The 23,740-nt window shown below is 45.2% G+C and overlaps 1 protein-coding gene across 5 annotated transcripts in view; it reads right to left on the reverse strand.

Moving 5' to 3' along the window:
• Nucleotides 1-23,740, reverse strand: part of MLKL (mixed lineage kinase domain like pseudokinase) — a 28,091-nt gene that overhangs the window by 3,127 nt on the left and 1,224 nt on the right. For 3 of the 5 annotated variants that reach the window (XR_012519325.1, XM_010350627.3, XM_010350626.3), the window contains exons 3-11: nucleotides 19,403-19,864; nucleotides 15,040-15,114; nucleotides 13,988-14,174; nucleotides 9,733-9,830; nucleotides 7,874-8,009; nucleotides 4,229-4,310; nucleotides 959-1,110; nucleotides 688-737; nucleotides 299-439 (exon numbers count right to left, since the gene is read on the reverse strand). Coding sequence is in view for 4 of the 5 variants with exons in the window: in XM_010350627.3 (XP_010348929.1) it covers nucleotides 299-439; nucleotides 688-737; nucleotides 959-1,110; nucleotides 4,229-4,310; nucleotides 7,874-8,009; nucleotides 9,733-9,830; nucleotides 13,988-14,174; nucleotides 15,040-15,114; nucleotides 19,403-19,862 (1,381 nt within the window). In the remaining variant the exon portion in view is untranslated. Of the gene's footprint in view, nucleotides 1-298; nucleotides 440-687; nucleotides 738-958; nucleotides 1,111-4,228; nucleotides 4,311-7,873; nucleotides 8,010-9,732; nucleotides 9,831-13,987; nucleotides 14,175-15,039; nucleotides 15,115-19,402; nucleotides 19,865-20,470; nucleotides 20,658-23,740 lie in introns of all 5 variants that reach the window. The other 2 variants (XM_074406338.1, XM_074406336.1) reach the window with 2 other exon arrangements.

The raw sequence follows: 23,740 nt of genomic DNA on the forward strand, positions 1-23,740 counted from the left end.
GTGCCCAGCTAATTTTAGTAGAGATAGGGTTTCACCTTGTTGGCCAGGCTGGTCTCAAACTCCTCACCTCAGGTGATCCACCTGCCTCAGCCTCCCAAAGGGCTGGAATTACAGACGTGACCCATCTGACCTCCCTGGCCTTATGACAAACAAAAATGTTTTCAGATGTTGCTACATGTTCCCTGGATAAAATCACTCCTCATTGTAAACTGTTGCCTTAGAGCTGGTGAAAAGGAAATCTTTCATAAATGTGAAATAAACATGGGGCTCATGCTGTTTACACCAGAAAGATCCCTACCATCCACAGAGGGCCGTGCAGACGGCTCATGGGCCCGGCACTCGTCAATGACCTCCCGCAGCTCTGGAGGGCAGTCTTCACTCAGTGGCTCCTGCTGCCGCTTCACAGCCACCAGATCGTAGATCTGATTAGAACGATAGTCTGGAAATGATAGCATGAGAGCCTTAAAAAATTGCTCCGGTACTCGTACATCTCTCTGGATGCTGATGGCTGGCCTCAGAACTAGGCACTCTGAATATGGAAACAACAAGAGCTTCCAACGGTTCCACTGACCAGCCCAGGCAGTCCCCACAGGAAACAACAAATTGCCTAGGGCAGCACTGATGGGGAATTTCTGGTCTATTGGACCGGGACGCAACCCCTGCTGAGTCAGCCTTCACATTTTTTACCTTTAAACGGGATCTTTCCAGTAGCAATTTCCCAGAGGACGATTCCAAAGCTAAAAGAAAACCAAGAAACTGAACAACCGTAACTAGTTTCCTCTTTCCCATGTCCCTCTAGCCACTGCCAGAAAACTCAGTGAATTTCTTTTTATTACTACTCAACTTTGTTCAACAGAGTTGAGCTTAAATGGTCCTTGAAGGAATTTGATTTGGGTTTTCCTATCCTGCACATCTGAGTTAGAATCTGCACCTGTATATGAATGGTATATGAATGTACCTGTATATTTCACACTTTATGTCATATCGATAATATATATCTTCCAGTTTCTGAGGTGAGATGTATGCTGTAGATATGACTGCCTCTGTCTCTTTTCTTGTAGCTTTTGAACTGATGGAAGTCTGGGTTTTCCTCAACTCAAATCCTGCAAGCTAGATAGAGAGGCAACTTAGACACAGAAACAAACAAGCAAGATCTTGGGTGGAAGAGTAAAGGGCAGGGGTTCTTGCTACACACGATTGCCAGGGAATTGTCTTTTGCCTTAGGGATTTATTTCCTGTAGTGACTTCTGTCTGTGTGGCTACTCTTTTGGTTAACATTATGGGTTCAACTTATCATAGTGCAGGAACCAAGAGAAACACAAAGAGATTTCTCCTCTATAAAATGGAGTGAAAGAAGTGGGGATTACTTGAGATAATGGTTATAAAGCACTGGTAAGACCTGCTAAGTTGTAGTTGTTGCCAGTATGGTTATGTTAAAATGTAAGGGTTTCTCAATCAAGGACTGAACTCCACTCAGTGAGGGTGGAGAAGGGTCACAGTGCCACTGCCCAGCTCACCCTCTCCCAGAGAAGCAGATGGAAAAATGTCATGGGGGCATCCCCTCCGTACTATCTGACCCTATAGGGGGTCAGCCTGATCCTTTGGCTTTGGTTTGAGTCACCCCTCTAGCCCTGCATGGTCACATGGCGTTATTTTTGTTGTTGTTGAGACAGAGTCTTGCTCTGTTGCCAGCCTGGAGTGCAGTGGCACTATCTCAGCTCACTGCAACCTCTGTCTCACGGGTTCAAGCAATTCCCCTGCCTCAGCCTCCTGAGTAGCTGGGACTACAGGCATGCATCACCGTGCCTGGCTAATTTTTTTGTTATTTTTTAGTAGAGACAGGTTTCACCATGGCCAGGATGGTCTCGATCTCCTGACCTTGTGATCCTCCTGCCTCTACCTCCCTAAGTGCTGGGATTATAGGCATGAGCCACTGCACCCGGCTACACATGGTGTTCTTTTTTTTTTTTTTTTTGAGACGGAGTTTCACTCTTGTTACCCAGGCTGGAGTGCAATGGCGCGATCTTGGCTCACCGCAACCTCCGCCTCCTGGGTTCAGGCAATTCTCCTGCCTCAGCCTCCGGAGTAGCTGGGATTACAGGCACGCGCCACCATGCCCAGCTAATTTTTTGCACCTTTAGTAGAGACGGGGTTTCACCATGTTGACCAGGATGGCCTCGATCTCTTGACCTCGTGATCCACCCACCTCGGCCTCCCAAAGTGCTGGGATTACAGGCTTGAGCCACCGCGCCCGGCACACGTGGTGTTCTTAAACCATAGCACAATCAGTGAGAGTATAAGTTCTCGTCCCATGCACAGCTGCCATTGGCGCCATTGATGTACAGAAGGCTGCCAGCCCCAAACTCAGCCAGGTAACCAAATGTAGCAGCAGTGTGAGAAATAAGATAAGGCATTTAGATGGCTCATCCCCCATTCATTTGCTCATGTGTTTCCTGAGCACTGGCATTCTCTGACATCTAGCAACATATGGGATACCAGGGATGAAAGGTGGAATAGCACATCTTAGAGTCAGGCTGAAGACTATGAGAGTAGTAGACACACTGTTTTGGGAGTACTTCTATCATCATTGCAGAGGGAGAAAGGCATCTGAAAGGCAAAAAAGGCCTGTCGCTGTTAACTGAGGGCTGTCTCTGACACTCATAAGACTGGAAGAAAGAAAACCATCTATGGATGAAAACAAAGAAAACTGCTAAAATTCTTTTAGCATTTGGGAATTGTGGACATTGAGTTCACAAAATCTTTTCCTCTTCTGTATGAAAATCTGACTTCCAGTGAACTTCTTAGCTCTGTTCCCCTGGAAAGCCGATAAAGGTAGACTTGTCACCTATGGCCCTTAGTAACACCGCTGATGATAGAAATGACTGCTGATTGTTAAACTGCTTCTGGACAGGATAGAGGGGGTAAGTGGACTACACAGTCAACAGCTGATGGGAATGTTCTGTGGCAATTTTTTCTTTTTCCTTTTTAGAGACAGGATCTCATTCTGTTGCCCAGGCTAGGGTGCAGTTGCATGAACATAGCTCACTGCAGCCTCAGCCTCCTGGGCTGTAGCCATCCTTCTCCTGCCTTGCTCTCCTGAACAGCTGGGATTACAGGTGTGCACCACCATGAATGGCTGATTTTTAATTTTTTTGAAGAGGTGGGGGGGTCTCACTATGTTGCCCAGACTGGTCTCAAACCCCTGGGCTCAAGTGATCCTCCTATCTTCCCTCCCAAAGTGTGGAGATTACAGGCATGAGCCACCATGCTCAGCCATGTGGCAGCTCTCAAAACAGCAACTGACATGTCCCTTGCAGAAACAGTGGAAGGCATGCCTGCAGGGTTGTTATCAGAGATCCTGACTCCTGCAGGTCACGGGCTTCTAAGCCTGGATGACCCACCCCACCTAACGGGAGCCTCTTTCTCCAGCACCTATGGCTCGAACAAAGAGAGTATCTCCTGGATGACTGCGAGGACTCTCGCTGGAGGAAACGGTTTGCTGCTGCTGACACTGTGCTTTCTGTAGGGCGTCCTTCTAAGTAACTGAATGACAAGTGTGGCCTAGGCCTGTCCTGTGAGTCTGACTCCTTAGGCCTAAGAAGATCCCCTGTTATGAGTTGTAGGGACATAGATGTGGTACCTAGGCATCTAAGGGGAAATGACTTTTAGCCCATCCCTGCTAAATGGCAGTGAGGGAAGGCAGGCATTAGAACAGGAGGCATGGATGGAGTCTGTCGTGTGGTGGGCACACAGAAAGTGAAACTTAGTTCTGAAACTAAAAATTAAAATTGAACTCAGTTCTAAAACTAAGACAAGGCCGGGTGTGGTGGCTCATACCTGTAATCCCAGCACTTTGGAAGGCTGAGGCGGGCGGATCACTTGAGGCCAGGAGTTCAAAGCCAGCTTGGCCAACATGGTGAAACCTTGTCTCTACTAAAAATGCAAAAATTAGTCAGGCCTGGTGGTGTGTGCCTGTAATCCCAGCTACTCGGGAGGCTAAGGCAAGAGAATCACTTGAACTAGGTAAGTGGAGGTTGTGGTGAGCAAGATAACCCTACTGCACTCCAGCCTGGGCAACAGAAAGTGACTTTGTCTTGAAAAACATAAAATAAAATAAAACATAAAACTAAGGCAAGAATCAAGCCTTTCTGAGACATCTGTGGCCCTCTTCCAGCACCAAACAGTCATGCAGGTGTGACCCAGAGAACCCTGTGGAAGGCACACTCACCTTCACTTGGTAGCCTTCAGTTACCAGGAAATTTGAGCTTCTGATTTTTCCGTGGAGTTCAGGTGCTTCTGAATGGTGTAGCCTGACACAGCCAAAGGCAGGGAGTATTAGTGATCTTTGCACAAACTTTCTTGGGGGGACTGACAACCATGACTGGGCTGATCAGGCTGGACAGTACCATGGGTGCCTGTCCAGATAGGCAGGAAAAACTGAAATGCAGAGGCAAAGTTTGAGAATCCACAAGCTGTATGAAGCAGAGCTGAGATTCATAGCGCAAGGAGGCATGGCATCCCTTGTGGAGTGCATGCAATCTGGCATCAGGGATCCCTTGAGGTAGAGAAGGACAAAGGTGCCTCAGTGTTGCTTTGCCTGGGAAGCGCTGGGCAGATCCAAGTGCTCAGAGGCATGGCTGGCTGGCTGGACCTTGTTGGAACCCTTCAGGTCAAAACAGAATGTGAAGTCAGGGTCCCGCTGACTTCCAGACAAGCCCCTGTGTCCCAGGTTGTGTTGTGGTCATGGTGTCTGCCTGAGCTCAGATTCTTCCAGAAACAGATCCTGAGCCAAGGATTTGGGTAAGAGAGATTTGTATCAAGAAGGCGCTCCCTTGGCCAGGTGTGGTGGCTCACGCCTGTAATCCCTGCACTTCGGGAGGCCTAGTTGGGAGGATCACTTGAGGTCAGGAGTTTGAGACCAGCTTGGCTAACACAGAGAAACCCTGTCTCTACTATTAATAAAAATACAAAAAAATTAGCTGGACATGGTGGTGCCTGTCTGTAATCCCAGCTACTCGGGAGGCTGAAGCATGATAATCACTTGCACTCAGGAAGTAGAGGTTGCAGTGAGCCAAGATCACACCACTGCACTTCAGCCTGGGTGACAAAGTGAGACTCTGTCTCAAAAAAAACCTCCCAAAGTCCCCCAAACAAATGAAAACAAGGTGCTCACAGAAGAAATGGGTGAGGGAGTAGAAGAAGCAGGATGGGGAGAGAGAAGAGAAGAAATCAAGCAAGAGGTTGATTTCAGGTGAAATCCCAGGCTCAGGTGGTCTCACTGGTGGGGCACAATTACACCTCAGGGTGAGTCCCACAGGAGGCAACACCAGTCGATAGTTATGAACTGTGTTAGGGAGGGCAGGGACAGGTGAATATAAAACTTGTGGGCACTTTCAGCTGTCTGTAAGGGTGAAAGGGCTCCAGTGCCCACAGGCAATCCTCTGAAGATTGCAGCTGTGAACTTTTAGCAGCAAAGCATGCCAAGCAGGGGATGGGTACATAGAGCAGGTAAAAATGATCAGAAGTCATTTGAAGGGATATTAACAGTGTCCCCTACAACAACCAAAAATACTTCTTAAACTCACTAGTTTAGGGAGTTGATAAATAACAAACTTGATAACTTCAAATTAATAGCTAAGACAGTATTTCCAAAAGTATGGGATGAGGTGGTATGCAAGATTATATAAAGAGAAAATCATTCTTTCAATTTACTCCAGTCTTTCTGATTATATCGGGAGAAAGTCTGGGTTTGGTAATGGATATCCTTAAAACTTCTCTAACTGTGCCAGTATTTCCATTGCACAAAGAGAATGTGGGTTGGATCACAGAGCTTCTGGCGGGCAGCCTCATCCAGCCAGAATTTAATTACATTGTCTTGGTTTCATTTGTGATCACCTATTTTTGGCAAGTGACACTGGTTTTCAATTTATGATAGTTATAGAAAGTGTCATTTTTTTGGCAGTGGCTCACACCTGTAATCTCAGCAATTTGGGAGGTTGAGGCAGGCAGATCACCTGAGGTCAGGAGTTTGAGACCAGCCTGACCAACATGGTGAAACCTTGCTTCTACTAAAAACACAAAAATTAGCTGGGCATGGTGGTGGGCACCTGTAATCTCAACTACTTGGGAGGCTGAGGCAGGAGAATGGCTTGAACCCAGGAGGCAGAGGTTGCAGTGAACCGAGATCACTCCATTGCACTCCAGTCTGGGTGACAGAGTGAGACTCCGTATCAAAAAAATAAACAAATTAAAAAAAAAAAAGTATGCTTCTTAAAAACTTTATTTCAATTTTTTTTTTTTTTTTTTTTTTTTTTTTGATACAGAGTCTCACTTTATCTCCTAGGCTGGAGTGCAATGGTGTGCTATCAGCTCACTGCAACCTCCGCCTCCCAGGTTCAAGCGATTCTTGTGCCTCAGCCTCCTGAGTAGCTGCTGGGATTACAGACAGGCGTGTGCCACCATGCCAGGCCAATTTCTGTATTTTTAGTAGAAAAAGGGTTTCACAGGCCAGGCGCGGTGGCTCACGCCTGTAATCCCAACACTTTGGGAGGCCGAGGCGGGCAGATCACAAGCTCAAGAGATTGAGACCATCCTGGTCAACATGGTGAAACCCCGTCTCTACTAAAAATACAAAAAATTAGCTGGGCATGGTGGCGCATGCCTGTCATCCCAGCTACTCAGGAGGCTGAGGCAGGAGAATTGCTTGAACCCAGGAGGCGGAGGTTGCGGTGAGCCGAGATCGCGCCATTGCACTCCAGCCTGGGTAACAAGAGCGAAACTCCATCTCAAAAAAAAAAAAGAAAAACGGTTTCACCATGTTGGCCAGGCTGGTCTTGAACTCCTGACCTTAAGTGATCCACCCACCTAGGTCTCTCAAAGTGCTGGGATTACAGGCATGAGCCACTGTGCCCAGCCTTTATTCAGATTTTTAAAAAGTGAATCAATGTAGTGAAAAATGTTGAGTAAATAATACTGGTAGTACTACAGTTAAAACCCTGCAGATGGTTTGTGGGTGACTAACCTTTAGGGACACCTTGAGCCTAAGGATCCATAGATTCTGCAGGTGAGAACAGGTAGAGTTGCCAAATAAAACACAAAACACTATTAAATTTGAGTTTCTGAGAAGTGATGAATATATATATATATTCATGTGTTAATATACATATATATTAGTTCAAGCATGCCCACAAATTGCATGGGAGATAGTTATACGAAAAAGAAATGTTTATCCAAAATTTGGGGCTGAGGCAGAAGGATTGCTTGATCCCAGGAGTTCGAGACTAGCCTAGGCAGCATGGCAAAACCTCATCTCTACAAAAAAAAAATTTTTTTTAATTGGCTGAGTGTGGTGGTGCACGCCTATAGTGCCAGCTACTCAGGAGGCTAAGGTGGGAGGATTGCTTGTGCTTGGGAGATTGAGTGAGCTGTGACCACATCACATCTAGCCTGGGGAAGAGAGAGAGACTTTGTTTCAAAATACAAAATAAAATTTGGTATTTTTGATCTTTAGGTATGAGTACATACCATGCAATATTTAGGATGTACTTATACTAAAAATTATTCACTACTTTCCTAACATTCAAATTTAACTGGATATGTTTATTTTTGTGCTAAATCTGTCCACTTCAAAATTAGGGCCCATCCAACTTTACAAGTACAGTGTGGACATTAAATTCAACCTTCAGTTCTGGGAGCTGGTGTTCCCTGGGTTAAGCCTCCTTCCTCCCTCCTATCTGTAATCCGAGTAAATAGTAAAACTGTATGGGAGGGGACTGTCTGGGGCTTCTGGCCTGTTCTCTCACCATCTCTTGCAGTATCAGGAGTGTGGACAGACCCATCCAACCCTTCGTGGCACCTTTTCACCCCGTCATACCGGTACAGGCCTTGGGCTGCCCCCAGGACAAGGACCATGCGCTTGCCAAGTGTGAGATCTTCTTCCCGATCCAACAGCTCCCTCAGGGTCCCACGTTCACAGTACTCCATGATGATGGAGAACTGAGTCGGAGTCACTGGTGGAAAGGAGCAAGACACTATGAGATCCGTCCTACTCGGAGCTCCTGCTCTCTGCAGCCTGCCTCTCCTGGCCTCTGTGCAGACACAGACTTGGCTCTGCTTTAAGTCCTATTTCTCCCTAGCTCTTATCCTACAGTTTTGCTCCCCGGCCTCCTTGAATGGACCAAATACACTCAGAATTCCCATCCTCTTCTCCAAAATACTTGGCTTGTCATAATTCTACCTTAAAAAAAAATTATGGGCCGGGCGTGGTGGCTCAAGCCTGTAATCCCAGCACATTGGGAGGCTGAGGTGGGTGGATCACGAGGTCGAGAGATCGAGACCATCCTGGTCAACATGGTGAAACCCCATCTCTAGTAAAAATACAAAAAAGTAGCTGGGCATGGTGGCGCTTGCCTGTAATCCCAGCTACTCAGGAGGCTGAGGCAGGAGAATTGCTTGAACCCAGGAGGTGGAGGTTGCGGTGAGCCGAGATCATGCCATTGCACTCCAGCCTGGGTAACAAGAGCAAAACTCCGTCTCAAAAAAAAAAAAAAAAAAAAAAAAATTATGTTCAGCCAGACATGGTGACTTACGCCTGTAATCCCAGCACTTTGAGAGAATGACGTGGATGGATCACTTGAGGCCAGGAATTCGAGACCAGCCTGGTCAACATGAAATCCGGTCTCTATAAAAAATGCAAAAACTAGCCAGATGTAGTGGTGCATACCTGTAGTCCCAGCTACTTGGGAGGCTGAGAAAGGAGGATTGCTTGAACCTGGGAAGCAAAGATTGCAGTGAGCCAAGATTGCGCCACTGCACTCCAACCTGGGTGACAGAGCGAGACTCTCCCTCAAAAAAAAAAAAAAGTTCTTTTTCTTCTTTTACTTTCATCTCCCTTTCCTGGTATAATTCTATATTTGCTTGAGTAGTTGTTTGGGAAATGTCTTCCTCACTCAGCTGGAAGCCCAAGGTGGCAAGAAATGTGTCTGTCTTGTTCACATGGTGCTCACAAGGAGCTTCGTACATCTGTGTGGGAGGAATGAGTGGGGCACACACGGCAGGGGCAGGCGAGGACTCAGACAAGAAGTTGACATCCCTGTTCATGGACCTGAGTTGCAAAACTAACACATGACTGAGCCAGGCACCTCAGCAGTCCCCCAGGAGAATAAACACTGCTGAACATTTGCCTTTATTTTTTATTTTTTTGAGACAGAGTCTAGCTCAGCCTCCTGAGTAGCTGGAATTACAGGTACCTGCCACCACGTCTGGCTAATTTTTTTGTTTTTAGTAGAGACTAAAAATAGTTTCATCATGTTGGCCAGGCTGGTCTTGAAATCCTGACCTCAAGAGATCTGCCCGTCTCGGCCTCCCAAAGTGCCGGGATTACAGGTGTGAGCCACTGCACCTGGCAGCTTCATAATGTTTTAGAGGAACAAGATGTACCCCTCTTCCAGACTGGCATCTAAACATGTACCCCTTGTTTCCCAGTGGGCTGAAAGGAGAAGATGTAGCCATGTTAGTACAAATCAACTCTCAGGCTTCAGCTCTGCTCTCCTGAAAGAAGATAAGAACATGCATCTTGGGATTAAAAAAAAATTAACATTGATAATCACACTGTGTAGATTTCAGCCTTTGTGGTGTTCTTAAAAAAAAAAAAAAAAAAAAGCAACACATTAAAACACACAAGGTATATACCAGGCCGTCAAAAGCTTGGTCAGCCCCAGAAACACTCCTTACCTGTTTCATCAATGCAAATCCCAAATATACGCAGAATGTTGGGAGATTCAAATTTCTTCATGGTTTTGATCTCATCATTGAAAATCTGCCTTACCATTCTATGAGGATAAAAGGAGAAATTGGGATTTCAGAACTGGAAGGTTCCTTAGAGAACACTCAGTGTAGTGATGCTCTGTGTATGTGGGCATGGGGGTATCAGCATCTCCTGGGGGTAAGAACTGGTGCCAGGATGAGCTCAGCTACTGATGGCAACATGTAGAACCCCTCGGGTGCCTGCAGCAGCACAATTTGTCCCTTGGGATCTGTGAAATATTAATGGGGCTTGCTAATATGTTTTCAACAGTTCAAATAGTCTGATGGAATTCTATTTTTATGACCTACAGGGCTTTATTAGGCAAACTAAAAAGTCAAGTGTTTGTTATTATTTTTAGGCTGTAACATGTTGTTTAGCACATACTCTGACAGATTGTGATGTATGCCTTTTTTTTTTTTTTTTTTTTAAATTAGAGACAGGGTCTTGCTCCGTCACCTAGGCCGGAGTGTAGTGGTGCAATCTTGGCTCAGGGCAACCTCCACCTCCCAGGTTCATGCCATTCTTGTGCTTCAGTCACCTGAGGAGCTGAAACTACCGGTACGTAGCACCATGCTCAGCTCATTTTTTTTTTTTTTTTTGAGACGAAGTTTCACTCTTGTTGCCCAGACTGGAGTGCAATGGTACAATCTTGGTTCACCACAACCTCCGCCTCCCAGGTTCAAGTGATTCTCCTGCCTCAGCTTCCCAGGTGGCTGGGACTGCAGGCAACCGCCAACCCGCCCAGCTAACTTTGTATGTTTAGTAGAGACAAGATTTCTCCATGTTGGTTAGGCTGGTCTCGAATTCCCAACCTCAGGTGATCTGCCTGCCTCAGCTTCCCAAAATTACAGGCATGTGCCACCATGCCCAGCCTCGGCTAATTTTTGTATTTTTTTGTAGAGATGTGGTTTCGCCATGTTGAGCAGGCTGGTCTCAAACTCCTGGCTTCAAGTGATCTGCCTGCCTACGCCTCCCAAAGTGCTGAGATTACAGGTGTGAGTCACAGTGCCCATCCCACGGTGTGTATCTTTGATTAATAAAAATAAGGATAAGCCGCCGGGCGCGGTGGCTCACGCCTGTAATCCCAGCACTTTGGGAGGCCGAGGCGGGTGGATCACAAGGTCCAGAGATTGAGACCATCCTGGTCAACATGGTGAAACCCCGTCTCTACTAAAAATACAAAAAATTAGCTGGGCATGGTGGCACGTGCCTGTAATCCCAGCTACTCAGGAGGCTGAGGCAGGAGAATTGCCTGAACCCAGGAGGCGGAGGTTGCGGTGAGCCAAGATCGTGCCATTGCACTCCAGCCTGGGTAACAAGAGCGAAACTCCATCTCAAAAAAAAAAAAAAAAAAAAAAAATAATAATAATAATAATAAGGATAAGCCACATACAGCACTGTGGGAGGCTGAGACAGGCAGATCACCTTAGGTTGGAAGTTCGAGACCAGACTGACCACCAGGGAGAAACCTTGCCTCTACTAAAAATACAAAATTAGCTGGGCATGGTGGCGCATGCCTGTAATCCCAGCTACTCTGGAGACTGAGGCAGGAGAATCGCTTAAACCCAGGAGGTGGAGGTTGCAGGGAGCCGAGATTGTGCCATTGCATTCCAGACTGGGCAACAAGAGCGAAATTCCCTCTCAAAACAATAAAATAAAATAAAATAAAAATAAGGATATTTATTAAGTGAAATATTATAATCAAAATTCCTTCCAAAACGTGGGCCTTAAGGAATATAGGCAGGTAAATTATTAAAGAGGATCACTGGAACCACCAACTCAATCCAGTCTGTTCATTTACTCTTTGACTCAAAGCGTAAAGGGGGCTTGTCCAAGGTCTGTCAGAGAATCAGGGAAGGTTCAGAGCCTGCAAAAGTCAACTGTATTTCTATCTGATAGCAATTAACAGTCAAAAGATTAAATTAAAAAATTTTTATTTCCAATAGCAAAAATATAATAAAATACTTAGGAATAAATTTACAAAAAAATTACAAGTCTTACCCTGAAAATTCTGTGCCTAAAATATTGTTGAAAGAATTTGTTTGTTTTTTGAGATGGAGTCACTCTTGTTGCCCAGGCTGTAGTGGAATGGCATAATCTTGGCTACTGCAACTTCTACCTCCCGGGTTCAAGTGATTCTCCTGCCTCAGCCTCCCAAGTAGCTGGGATTACAGGTACCTGCCACCACACCCAGATAATTTTTGTATTTTTTAATAGAGACGGGGCTTAACCATGTTGGCCAGGCTGGTCTTGAACTCCTGACCGCAGGTGATCCGCCCACCTCAGCCTCCCAAAGCGCTGGGATTACAGGCATGAGCCACTGTGCCCGGCCTGTAAATATATTTAAAGCCATTAAATTGTACATCTTAAATAGGTAAATCTTATGGTATATAAAATATATCTCAATAAAGCTGTTAAAAATACAGTCTCAATCAAAATCTTGATGCGTATTTTGAGAACTGTGATAAAACTTTCTTTGATATTTATTTAGCTAAGTCAACCTGAAAAAGAAGAATCAAGAGGAGGAAATTCTTTACCATATTTTGAAACTTACTGCAAAGTCATATGAGAAAAACAGTAGCAATGTGTTATTGGTACAAAATCAGACAAATTGATCAGTGGGACAGATTAGAGAGATCAGAGTCAGATCCATGTCTACATAAAAACTTAATATACAATAAATATGGTACCACACAGCAACAGGGAAAAGACAGACCACTTAATAGATGGAACAGGGGAAACTGACTATGTGACTAAAAATTAAATTTGACCCTATATAATATCACATCCAAAGGTGGATTCCAGTAGGATTAAAACCTAAATATAAAAGAACGAAAATTAAGAGAAGAAAATATAGAATGCTGTTAAGATCTAGAGGTGGTTAAGCACACCTCCAGAACACAAATAAAAAGCTTGCAATATCTAAAGCTGACAAATGCTTGATTTCCAAAATATACAAAGATCTACAGACAAGACAAAAGCAGTAATCGTGAGGGAAAAATGGGCAGAGGATATGAACAGGCAATTTATGGAAGAGAAAACCCAAATAGCTAAAGCATGTAAATAAGAGTTTGAATTCTTTAGTTAAAAACAGAAATGCAAGTTAAAATAACTATAAGATATTGATCACTTTACAACTATAAGGATCAAAATAGTTAGAAAGCAGGATAACACTAAGGGTTGGTGAGGTTGCTCATGGAAGTGTAGCCATAGACACTCTATTCTGAAGAAGCCTGGTAGTACTTAGTCACTTAACATACACATATCCTATGGTCCCTCATTTCCTCTCCTGGTGCTAGATCCCAAAGACTTCTCATACAGGTCCCTAAAGGGACACTTAGCATGGCATTTTTTTTTGGTGGGGAAAAGTTGGAAGTTGACCAGGTTCCATTACCAGAAAAAAAAAAAAGACAAAATGTATGGCTCATGCCTGTTATCCCATCTCTTTGGGAAGCTAAGGCAGGAGGTGCTTGAGCCTAGGAGTTCCAGACCAGCCTGGGCAGCACAGTGGGACCCTGTCTCTACAAAAAATTTAAAAATTGGCTGGGTGTGGTGGTGCACATCTGCAGTCCCAGCTACTTGGGAGGCTGAGGTGTGAGGATTGCTGGAGCCCAGGAGGTCGAGGCTGCAATGAGCTATGATCTCACCACTGCACTCTAGTGCACTCCAGCCTGGATAACAGAGTGTGGCCTTGTCTCAAAAAAAAAAAAAAAAAAAAAAAAAATTGGCAAAATGTGGATCTTCACCATGGATGGCAGACAGAAATTAAGGACTCCAAGTATGGAACATGTTCCAGGATGTTGAGTGAGAAAAGTGAGGAAAGGAGGCAACATACACATAACTCTATCAGTTGTGAACATGGATACATATATTTTACAAGAACACACACAAACAAAACACACTAGAATTACTGTTTGGTGAGGGGATGGGCCACTGGGAAAGAGAGTTAAAAGGGAAGTTTTTAAAAAATACATGTACGCGAATAAAGAAGACTCTAGGACCGAGGTGGAAAGATATATTTGTCAAGACCCTGCTCCGTAATAGAATAGTGGAGAGCACGTCATTTAACCCTTTGGGGTCCAGGCTTCCTCATCTAAAAATGGAGATAATACACCTTTCTCTTTGGAGAGTTATAGAGAGTAAGTATTGGTATGCACAAGAGAACCACATAAAACAACTCACCCAATGCTGCCAGCCTGGGGTTTGTTGAATACTTTTATGGCTACTGGAGCTCTGTGGTATTCTCCTTTATAAAGTGTGCTGACTTTATTTTGGCTTAGCAGAGTCCACGGGGATCCTGAAAGCTGCTCCTTCTTGATCTCCTTGACTTGCTCTTGCGGGGTCTCCTGCATGCGTTTTCGTGGTGAATCTGACCTCAGCCCCAGGAGGAAGGAAGACAAAAGAGTCAATGAGCAGAGGAAGGGACACTAAGGGAGGTGGCATCTTTGTGATATAGTGGGAAGCCCTCACCATAAACCAGAGCTGGTCCTGGCTGGGGCTTCTGATGGACTCAGCCCAGAGAAGTGGCTCCAGTGCCTCTGAGTGACCGGTAGAGACATAGCTGGACACTTAACAGAAGGTGTCACGCACCTCCTTTCCCTCCTCTTCAAATCCGGCCTGTCCCTCCAGACTTAACCCTCATCCAGACCCATCTCCCTCATCCTGGAAGTCTCTCTATTCCTGTTCCCCAGAGCTTTTCACTTGAGCATCTGGCATCTGGTTTAGTCACTTCAGATCTACTAGTTAGGGACACAATTCAAGCTCAGTAACCTTGCTGTTGTGTGTTCACTGTCTTTCCACGTCCCTCCTCCACCCCATGAGCTCCTGGAAGGCAGTGTCCTCTGCATCTTAGTTTTCTCTTTGCAAGGCTTCTGGCATAAAGCAGATACTCATAGTTTTGCTGCATAATGAATGAATGGGCATTTAAAAATGGATTTGAATTTTTTCTTGGAAATTCAGCAACTGAACTGAAGCTTTGGTGCTATTCATAGACGTTTTTAAGCACTTTGACAGGTGTTAGAAGATATCTTACTGGTCAAGAAGCTCCCTCCAGATGTTATTCCATGGACAGAAGCGGAGCTAGCCATGAATGGATCCCCAAACCTGTGGGCTGCTTCCAGCCATCCAGCACAGAAAAAGGACGAACGCAGGGGTAGGAGGAGGCTGGGGTCCCACTAAACTGATGACTTCTAGTTTGAGGGCCATCAGAAACAGCAGGGCACATGATAACTTACACTGCCTCAAAGTTTCCTTGATTTCTTTCATGTCCTTTTCCAATCGTTTCAATGAAGCTTCTATGTTTTCATTATCTGCAGGAAAAAAGGGCAGTGAATATTCAAAAAGAGAAATTAAAATCACATGCTAATCAAAACAAAAATGCTAATTAAAACTGTTGAGATATCATTTTTTACTTATCATAGTCATTATAGTAGGGATTACTATTTTTTTTTTTTTTTTTTTTTTGAGACGGAGTTTCGCTCTTTGTTACCCAGGCTGGAGTGCAATGGCGCGATCTCGGCTCACCGCAACCTCCGCCTCCTGGGCTCAGGCAATTCTCCTGCCTCAGCCTCCTAAGTAGCTGGGGTTACAGGCACGCGCCACCACGCCCAGCTAGTTTTTTGTATTTTTAGTAGAGACGGGGTTTCACCATGTTGACCAGGATGGTCTCGATCTCTCGACCTCGTGATCCACCCGCCTCAGCCTCCCAAAGTGCTGGGATTACAGGCTTGAGCCACCGCACCCGGCTAGGGATTACTATTGATCACCAATATTCAGATTTCTACTTCTAAACACATAGGAAATGCATTAAAGCTGGCTGGGTGACTTGCTTTGGCTAAGAAATGAAGGAAAAAGATGTCTGTCACTTCCCAGAGGGAGCATTTAATTGACTCTGCACAAGGTTCCAACCTGGCTGCTTTGGAAGTGAGGAAAGTTTGTGTCTACACCAAAGTGCTATACTATTGAAAGTATCTTGGAAGGAGGACATTCACCTTGGAGAGTCGCCTGGACTTTGCCTGAATGAGAAATAAACTTGTTTCTTTTCTTTTCTTCCTTTCTTCCTTCCTTCCTTCTTTCTTTCTTTCCTTTCTTTTTTCTTTCTTTCTTTCTTTCTCTCTCTCTCTCTCTCTCTCTCTCTTTCTTTTTTTTAGCAGAGAGCAATTTATTAGGCAGAGAGAGAAAGGAGCGAGAGAGCTCCCACGCTGCCTGCTGTGGGAAGGGAAACTTGTTTCTTTTCTTTTTTTTTAGGTATCACTCAGGCTGGAGTGCAATGGCACAGTCTCAGCTCACTGCAACCTCTGCCTCTTGTGTTCAAGTAATTCTCCTGCTTCAGTCTCCTGAGTAGCTGGGATTAGGGGCATGCGCCACCATGCCCAGCTAATTTTGTATTTTTAGTAGAGATGGGGTTTCTCCATGTTGGTCAGGCTGGTCTCGAACTCCTGACCTCAGGTGATCCTCCCACCTTGGTGTCCCAAAGTGCTGGGATTACAGGCGTGGGCCACCACACCCAACGTAAACTTGTTTCTTTAGAACACTGAGTTGCTGTTGCTTTTTAAACCACAGCATAATTGAACTTATCATAACTTATATACTCAGAAATGTGTGAAAATTTATAACACACTATTTACAGTGGTCAGTCATCCCTGTCTGCCCAGGACTAAGGAGTTCTGGGGAAATGAAACCTTGAGTACTAAAAGTGAGAAAGTCTCTTATGGGAAAACTATAGAGAAACAGATAACCTCATGAATTGTTGGTAGGAGTGATATTTGTGCAACTTCTACCAACATTTGAAATGCCTCTAGTCTTCGACGCAGTGATTATACCTAGTAATTCCAGTTGTGGGAATTTCTCATAAAGATATCTTGAAATAGGCTGGGCATGGTGGCTCATGCCTGTAATCCTAGCACTTTGGGAGGCTGAGGCAGGCAGATCACTTGAGGTCAGGAGTTCAAGACCAGCCTGGCCAACATGGTGAAACCCCATCTCTACTAAAAATACAAAAATTAGTTGGGCATGATGGCACACGCCTGTAATCCCAGCTACTTGAGTGGCTGAGACACAAGAATTGCTTGAACCCAGGAAGCAGAGGTTGCAGTGAGCCAAGATCATACCACTGCACTCCAGCCTGGGCAATAGAGTGAGTCTCTGTTTCAAAAAAAGAAAAAAAACAGGGCCGGGCGCGGTGGCTCAAGCCTGTAATCCCAGCACTTTGGGAGGCCGAGGCGGGTGGATCACGAGGTCAAGAGATCGAGACCATCCTCATCAACATGGTGAAACCCCGTCTCTACTAAAAATAAAAAAAATTAGCTGGGCATGGTGGTGTGTGCCTATAATCCCAGCTACTCAGGAGGCTGAGGCAGGAGAATTGCCTGAACCTAGGAGGCGGAGGTCACGGTGAGCCGAGATCATGCCATTGCACTCCAGCTTGGGTAACAAGAGCGAAACTCTGTCTCAAAAAAAAAAAGAAAGAAAGAAAGAAAAAAAGAAAAAAAAATTTCTGGTGATAGTGGTGACTATTTCAGAACCATCTGAATATACTTGATGCCACTGAATTGACATCTTAAAATGGTTGAAATGGTAAATTTTACGTTATGTATGTTTTATCACTGAAAAATCGGAAAAAATGATGGGTATATATATAGTGCTTTTTTTTTTTTTTTTTTTTTTTTTGAGACGGAGTTTCGCTCTTGTTACCCAGGCTGGAGTGCAATGGCACGATCTCGGCTCACCACAACCTCCGCCTCCGCCTCCTAGGTTCAGGCAATTCTCCTGCCACAGCCTCCTGAGTAGCTAGGATTATAGGCACGCGCCACCATGCCCAGCTAATTTTTAGTATTTTTAGTAGAGACGGGGTTTCACCATGTTGACCAGGATGGTCTCGATCTCTTGACCTCATGATCCACCCGCCTCGGCCTCCCAAAGTGCTGGGATTACAGGCTTGAGCCACCGCACCCAGCTAGTGCTGTTTTTGTATGTATTTGTATTTGTATGCTGCTGGTATGATAATAAAACAAAACAAAACAGTAAGGTAGATGCCAAGTAGGAAAACAAGCTATAGAACTCTACGGATTTTTTTTTTCTTTTTTGAGACGGAGTCTTGCTGTTGTCCAGGCTGGAGTGCAGTGGTGCGATCTCAGCTTACTGCAACCTCCACCTTCCAGGTTCAAGGGATTCTTCTGTCTCAGCCTCTCGAGTAGCTGGGATTACAGGCATGTGCTACCATGCCCAGATAATTTTTTTGTGTATTTTTAGTAGAGGCAGGGTTTCACCATGTTAGTCAGGATAGTCTTGATCTCCTGACCTCATGATCTGCCCGCCTTGTCCTCCCAAAGTGCTGGGATTACAGGCGTGAGCCACCGTGCCCGGCCAACTCTATGGATATTTACATGGGAGGATATTTGAGATTATTTAATGAGAAAAGAAGAAATAGAACAACGTATTTGGTATGATGCTGATTGTGTGACAACAATAAAATATTTATACTTAAATTTCCAGAAGGGTATTCAAGAAATTGGCAGATTGTGTGATTGTATCTCACATTTTTTTTTTTTTTTTTTTTTTTTTTTGAGACGGAGTTTTGCTCTTGTTACCCAGGCTGGAGTGCAATGGCGCGATCTCGGCTCACCGCAACCTCCGCCCCCTGGGTTCAGGCAATTCTCCTGTCTCAGCCTCCTGAGTAACTGGGATTACAGGCACGAGCCACCATGCCCAGCTAATTTTTTTGTATTTTTAGTAGAGACGGGGTTTCACCATGTTGACCAGGATGGTCTTGATCTCTTGACCTCGTGATCCACCCGCCTCGGCCTCCCAAAGTGCTGGGATTACAGGCTTGAGCCACCGCGCCCGGCCTGTATCTCACATTTTGATAAAGGTTGCACAAATATCCTTCTACTGACAATGGATGAGATTATCGGTTTGTCTATACTTTTTCCATTAGACTTTCCCAGTTTTAGTACGGAAGGTCTCATGTCCTCAAAAAGGGAAACAGGGCACCCTGAGGTCAAGGAGGAAGATTTACGTCTCATGCTGGCTTCCATGCCCTTTGTTTTTGGAGACAGGATTTCGCTCTGTTGCCCAGGCTTCAGTGCAGTGGAATAATCATGGCTCACCACAGCCTTGACCTCTTGGGTGCCTGTAATCCCAGCACTTGGAAGGCTGAGGCAAGAGGATCACTTGAGGCCAGGAGTTTTACACCAGCCTGGGCAACATAGCAAAACTCCCTATCTTACAAAAAATAAAATGAAAATGAGTTGGGCACAGTGGTGGGTACACCTATATACTCAGCTACTCAGGAGGCTGAGGTGGGAGGATCACTTGAGCCTGAGGCTGCACTGAGCTATGATCGTGTCACTGTCCTCCAGCCGATATGATAGAGGCCCTATCTCAAAAAACAAAGCAAAACAAAATTCCTCCCCAACGCTCGCTTGCCCAAATTTCACCAGCCCCCACCATATATCTGGGCCAAAGAATGTTAGGGGTTTTGAGCTACAAGTGTATTACAACCGCTCAAACTTCATCCTTGCTGCTCCTTTAGTGAATTAAAGTGAGACTAAAATGCGTTCGGCTGTACTTCCACTCCCCACCAAAAACCCAACTTGCCCCTTCTCAGCATCTGGAAGGCTCGCCTGTCTTCAGCTGCATCCTGCTGATCTTCCTGTGCCCAGGACGCTCCTTGGCTTATGTGTGAAACAGATAGGTGTTGCTCAACCTGAAGTAACAGCGATAGGTCCTTCCAGACATCATTCAGTTTCTCGTTGACGTCTTTGAAGAGTATTTTGTCCTGGCTTGTTGTTAAAAACCTCCCGATATTGGATTTATTGCTGAACTTTTCTATCTCCTCATTAGCCTCCTCTAGGGCAACCTTGAAGCGGTTCATGGCTGTGTTTAACTTCTCAGAGGGCACCTTCCTCTTTCCTTGGTCCTGGAGCATCTCCAGAGACTCGACCAGGCCAAGGACACGGTTGCCCAGGCGCTGGCACTGTTTCTTGCAGTATTTCATCTCTTCACACCGTTTGTAGATGACCTGGCCAAAGGTGATGATATGCTTCAAATTTTCCATACCTAGAAGAAATGAATGGAATTTGGTGAAATCCCCAAATTTCCTGCATATTCACTACTTGGCTAAGAAAGAATCAAAGGGATCTGTGATTTAAATGCCTGAGGAGGTCTCCCCACCATTTTAATGCAAGATAGAGATGGTTTGCTGCCCACCAAAATCTGTTCTGCCCTTCCATAATAATACACTTATAGCTGAGAAGAGCTGGTATAGCCAGGACTACATCTCCTAGCCTTCCTTGCAGCATGATGTGGCCATATGACTAGTTCTCACCAATGGGGTGTGACTGCATGTGACTGGCTCTACTTTGGACTGGGGCAGCTTTGCCACCTCCACAAGCTCTCCCTTTGCGGGCTGAATGCTCAGGGTGAAGCAGGCCTAGGGGTAGTGGAGCCCTAAGAAGGGTCCTGGGTCTCTGGATCATCACTTGGAAGAGAGCTGCCCACAGACCTGGAACATCTGTCATGGACTGTTAGGTGATTGAGGAATAAATTTGTATTGCATGTAAACCATTGTATTTTCTTTAAAAGCAGTGTTTGCTTTATTTGCAACTAAAGCCAATGGAGTTCAGTAATGAATGATGATACTAATGATGACAATAGATCTCTCACCTACTACATCCTAAGTGCTTTGGAACCTCCAGCTCTCCATGGGTATTTTCATTTAACAGATGAAGATACTGACTGGGTACAGTAGTTCATGCTTGTAATCCCAACATTTTGAGAGGTAGAGGTGGAAGGACTGCTTGAGGCCAGGAGTTAGAGACCAGTGTCAGCAACACAGCGAGACTCATCTCTACTAAAAATACAAAAATTAGCTGAACGTTGTGGTACACATCTGTAGCCCCAGCTACTCAGGAGGCTGAGATGGGAGAATTGCTTGAGCTTGGGAGGTCGAGGTTGGAGTGAGCTATGATGATACCACTGCACTCCAGCCTGGGAAACAGAGGGAGACCCTGTCTTGAAAAAACAAACAGGTGAAGATGCTGCAATTTAGGGAGGTTGCATTCAAATAATCACAAGGTCATGGAACCAGTTTTCAAAGTATTTAAAATAAAGTTAGGGTCGGGTGTGATGGCTCAAACCTATAATCCTAGCACTTTGTGAGGCTAGAGGATCGCCCGAGCCTGAGTTTGAGACTAGCCTAGGCAACATGGTAAAACCCTGTCTCTACAAAAAAATACAAAAATTAGCTGGGTGTGGTGGTGCCTGCCTCTAGTCCCAGCTACTCTGGAGCCTGAAGAGGGAGAATTGATTGAGCCTGGGAGGTTGAGGCTGCAGCGAGCCATGACTCTGCCGCTGACTCCATCCAGCCTGGGCAACAGGATGAGACCCTGTCTCAAAAATACCACCACCACCACAGCCACCGCCACCAATAACAACAACAACAAAAAACAAAGTTAGTGGTTTTTTTTTTAAATAGCTCACTGAAATTGGTAGGTTAAGTATTATCACCAGTTTATGGATTAAATAACAGCTTGGAGAAAATAATTGGCTTGGAGCCCCAATATGGCTTTAAAACATGAGTAAGGCACTGGAAGTGAAACTAGAAGTGAAACCAGAAGTGAAACTAAATAAATGAGCTATAGATATACTTGAGTTTTTGTTGCCTGAGAGTTATAAGTGATCGGGCAAGGGAGCTAATAGTTATTAGGGCACTCCTACAAAGATGAGCAGATCTCAGACTACCCAGCTATTCCGAGAAGCTAAGAAGATAGCCTCCAGGCCGTTTCCTGGGAATTGTGAGGGCAAAGGGTTTTACACTTCCTCTGTTGCACCAGAAACAGAAGCAAATGTGACAATGTCGTTCAAGGAATCTCGCAGATTTCAGCTTCCCAGCTCCAAGCTCCAATTGTCTTACTACCAGCCTCATTGGAAAGCCAAATCTCAGCACTAATTAATCGGAAAGGAAAATGGGGAAAATATCCCACACATGGAAGTGACAAACAATTTAAAATAATAAATTATACAGTGGTGGCATGGTATGAAGAAAATTGCAGCCAGCACAGTGGCTCACGCCTGCAATCTCAGCACTTTGGGAGGCCAAGGTGGGTGGATCACCTGAGGTCAGGAGTTTGAGACCAGCCTGGCCAACATGGTGAAACTCCATCTCTACTAAAAATACAAAAATTAGCCGGGCGTGGTAGCGGGCATCTGTAATCCCAGCTATTCAGGAGGCTGAGGCAGGAGAATTGCTTGAACCCAGGAGGTGGAGGTTGCACTGAGCAGAGATCTCACCACTGTGCTCCAGCCTAGGCAAAAGAACAAAGCTCCATCCAAAGGGGAGAAGGGAGAGGGGAGAGGGGAGGGAGGAAAAGAAAGAAAGGAAGGAAGAAAGAGAAAGAAAAAGAAGAAAGAAAGAAAAGGAATTGCACACACACACACACAAAATGGAATTGCACAAAACAAAGCTTGAAGAAAGAGAAGTGTTATATTTCTGGCTGGGAAGACTAAAATAGACCAACCCAGCAATCCCTCCCAAATGTAAATCCAATTAATGGAGTTCCAATAAAACATCCAATGACATATTTTGGCATTAAAACTAAATGATCTTAAAGTTCATTTGAAACAGGAAATTAGTAGGGATAACCAGGATTTTAAAAAATAAAGAAAAGGGGACTTGCCTGCATGATATTAAACTATATTAAAAACTGCAAAGCATTGGGAAAAAAGCACTCTACAATAACCGAAATTGTTTAAGGGCTTATTAAGTATATGATCTCTAAGGGAAGAAAAGGAATATAAATATATATACACTTAGACTGGGCAATGTGAATTTCTAGGAACTTATGTTCAGGCCTGCTGAGGTGGCTCACACCTGTAATCCCAGCACTTTGAGAGGGCAAGGTAGGAGGATCACTTGAGCCCAGAGTTCGGGACTAGCCAGGGTGACAAAGCAAGACCTTGGCTCTACAAAAAAAAAAAAAAAAAAAAAAAAATTAGTTAATTAATTGGGCGTGGTGGTGTGGGCCTTGTAGTCCTAGCTACTTGGGAGGATCTGGCAGGAGGATCACTTGAGCCCCTGAGTTTGGAGGCTGCTGTGAGCTATGATTGTGCCACTGCACTCTAGCCTGGGCAACAAAGGAACACCCCATCTCTAATAATAAAGAAGTAAAAAGGGGATTATGTTCATAGGTTATGATGAGAAAACAGGTTGTTTTGTTGTTGTTTGTTGTTGTTGTTGTTGTTATTATTATTATTATTATTTTGGGACAGTCTCGCTCTGCTGCCCAGGTTGGAGGGCAGTGGTAAGATTGCCGGGCGCGGTGGCTCAAGCCTGTAATCCCAGTACTTTGGGAGGCCGAGGCGGGTGGATCACGAGGTCGAAAGATCGAGACCATCCTGGTCAACATGGTGAAACCCCGTCTCTACTAAAAGTGCAAAAAATTAGCTGGGCATGGTGGCACATGCCTGTAATCCCAGCTACTCAGGAGGCTGAGGCAGGAGAATTGCCTGAACCCAGGAGGCGGAGGTTGCGGTGAGCCGAGATCGCGCCATTGCACTCCAGCCTGGGTAACAAGGGCGAAACTCCGTCTCAAAAAAAAAAAAAAAAAAGATCTCAGCTTACTGCAACCTCCGCCTTCCGGGTTAAAGAGATTCTCCTGCCGGGCGCGGTGGCTCAAGCCTGTAATCCCAGCACTTTGGGAGGCTGAGGCGGGTGGATCATGAGGTCGAGAGATCGAGACCATCCTGGTCAACATGGTGAAACCCCGTCTCTACTAAAAATACAAAAAATTAGCTGGGCATGGTGGCTCGTGCCTGTAATCCCAGCTACTCAGGAGGCTGAGGCAGGAGAATTGCCTGAACCCAGGAGGCGGAGGTTGCGGTGAGCCGAGATCGCGCCATTGCACTCCAGTCTGGGTAACAAGAGCGAAACTCTGC

This window comes from Saimiri boliviensis, chromosome 1, assembly GCF_048565385.1.
Source record: "Saimiri boliviensis isolate mSaiBol1 chromosome 1, mSaiBol1.pri, whole genome shotgun sequence".
Lineage (NCBI taxonomy): Eukaryota > Metazoa > Chordata > Mammalia > Primates > Cebidae > Saimiri > Saimiri boliviensis.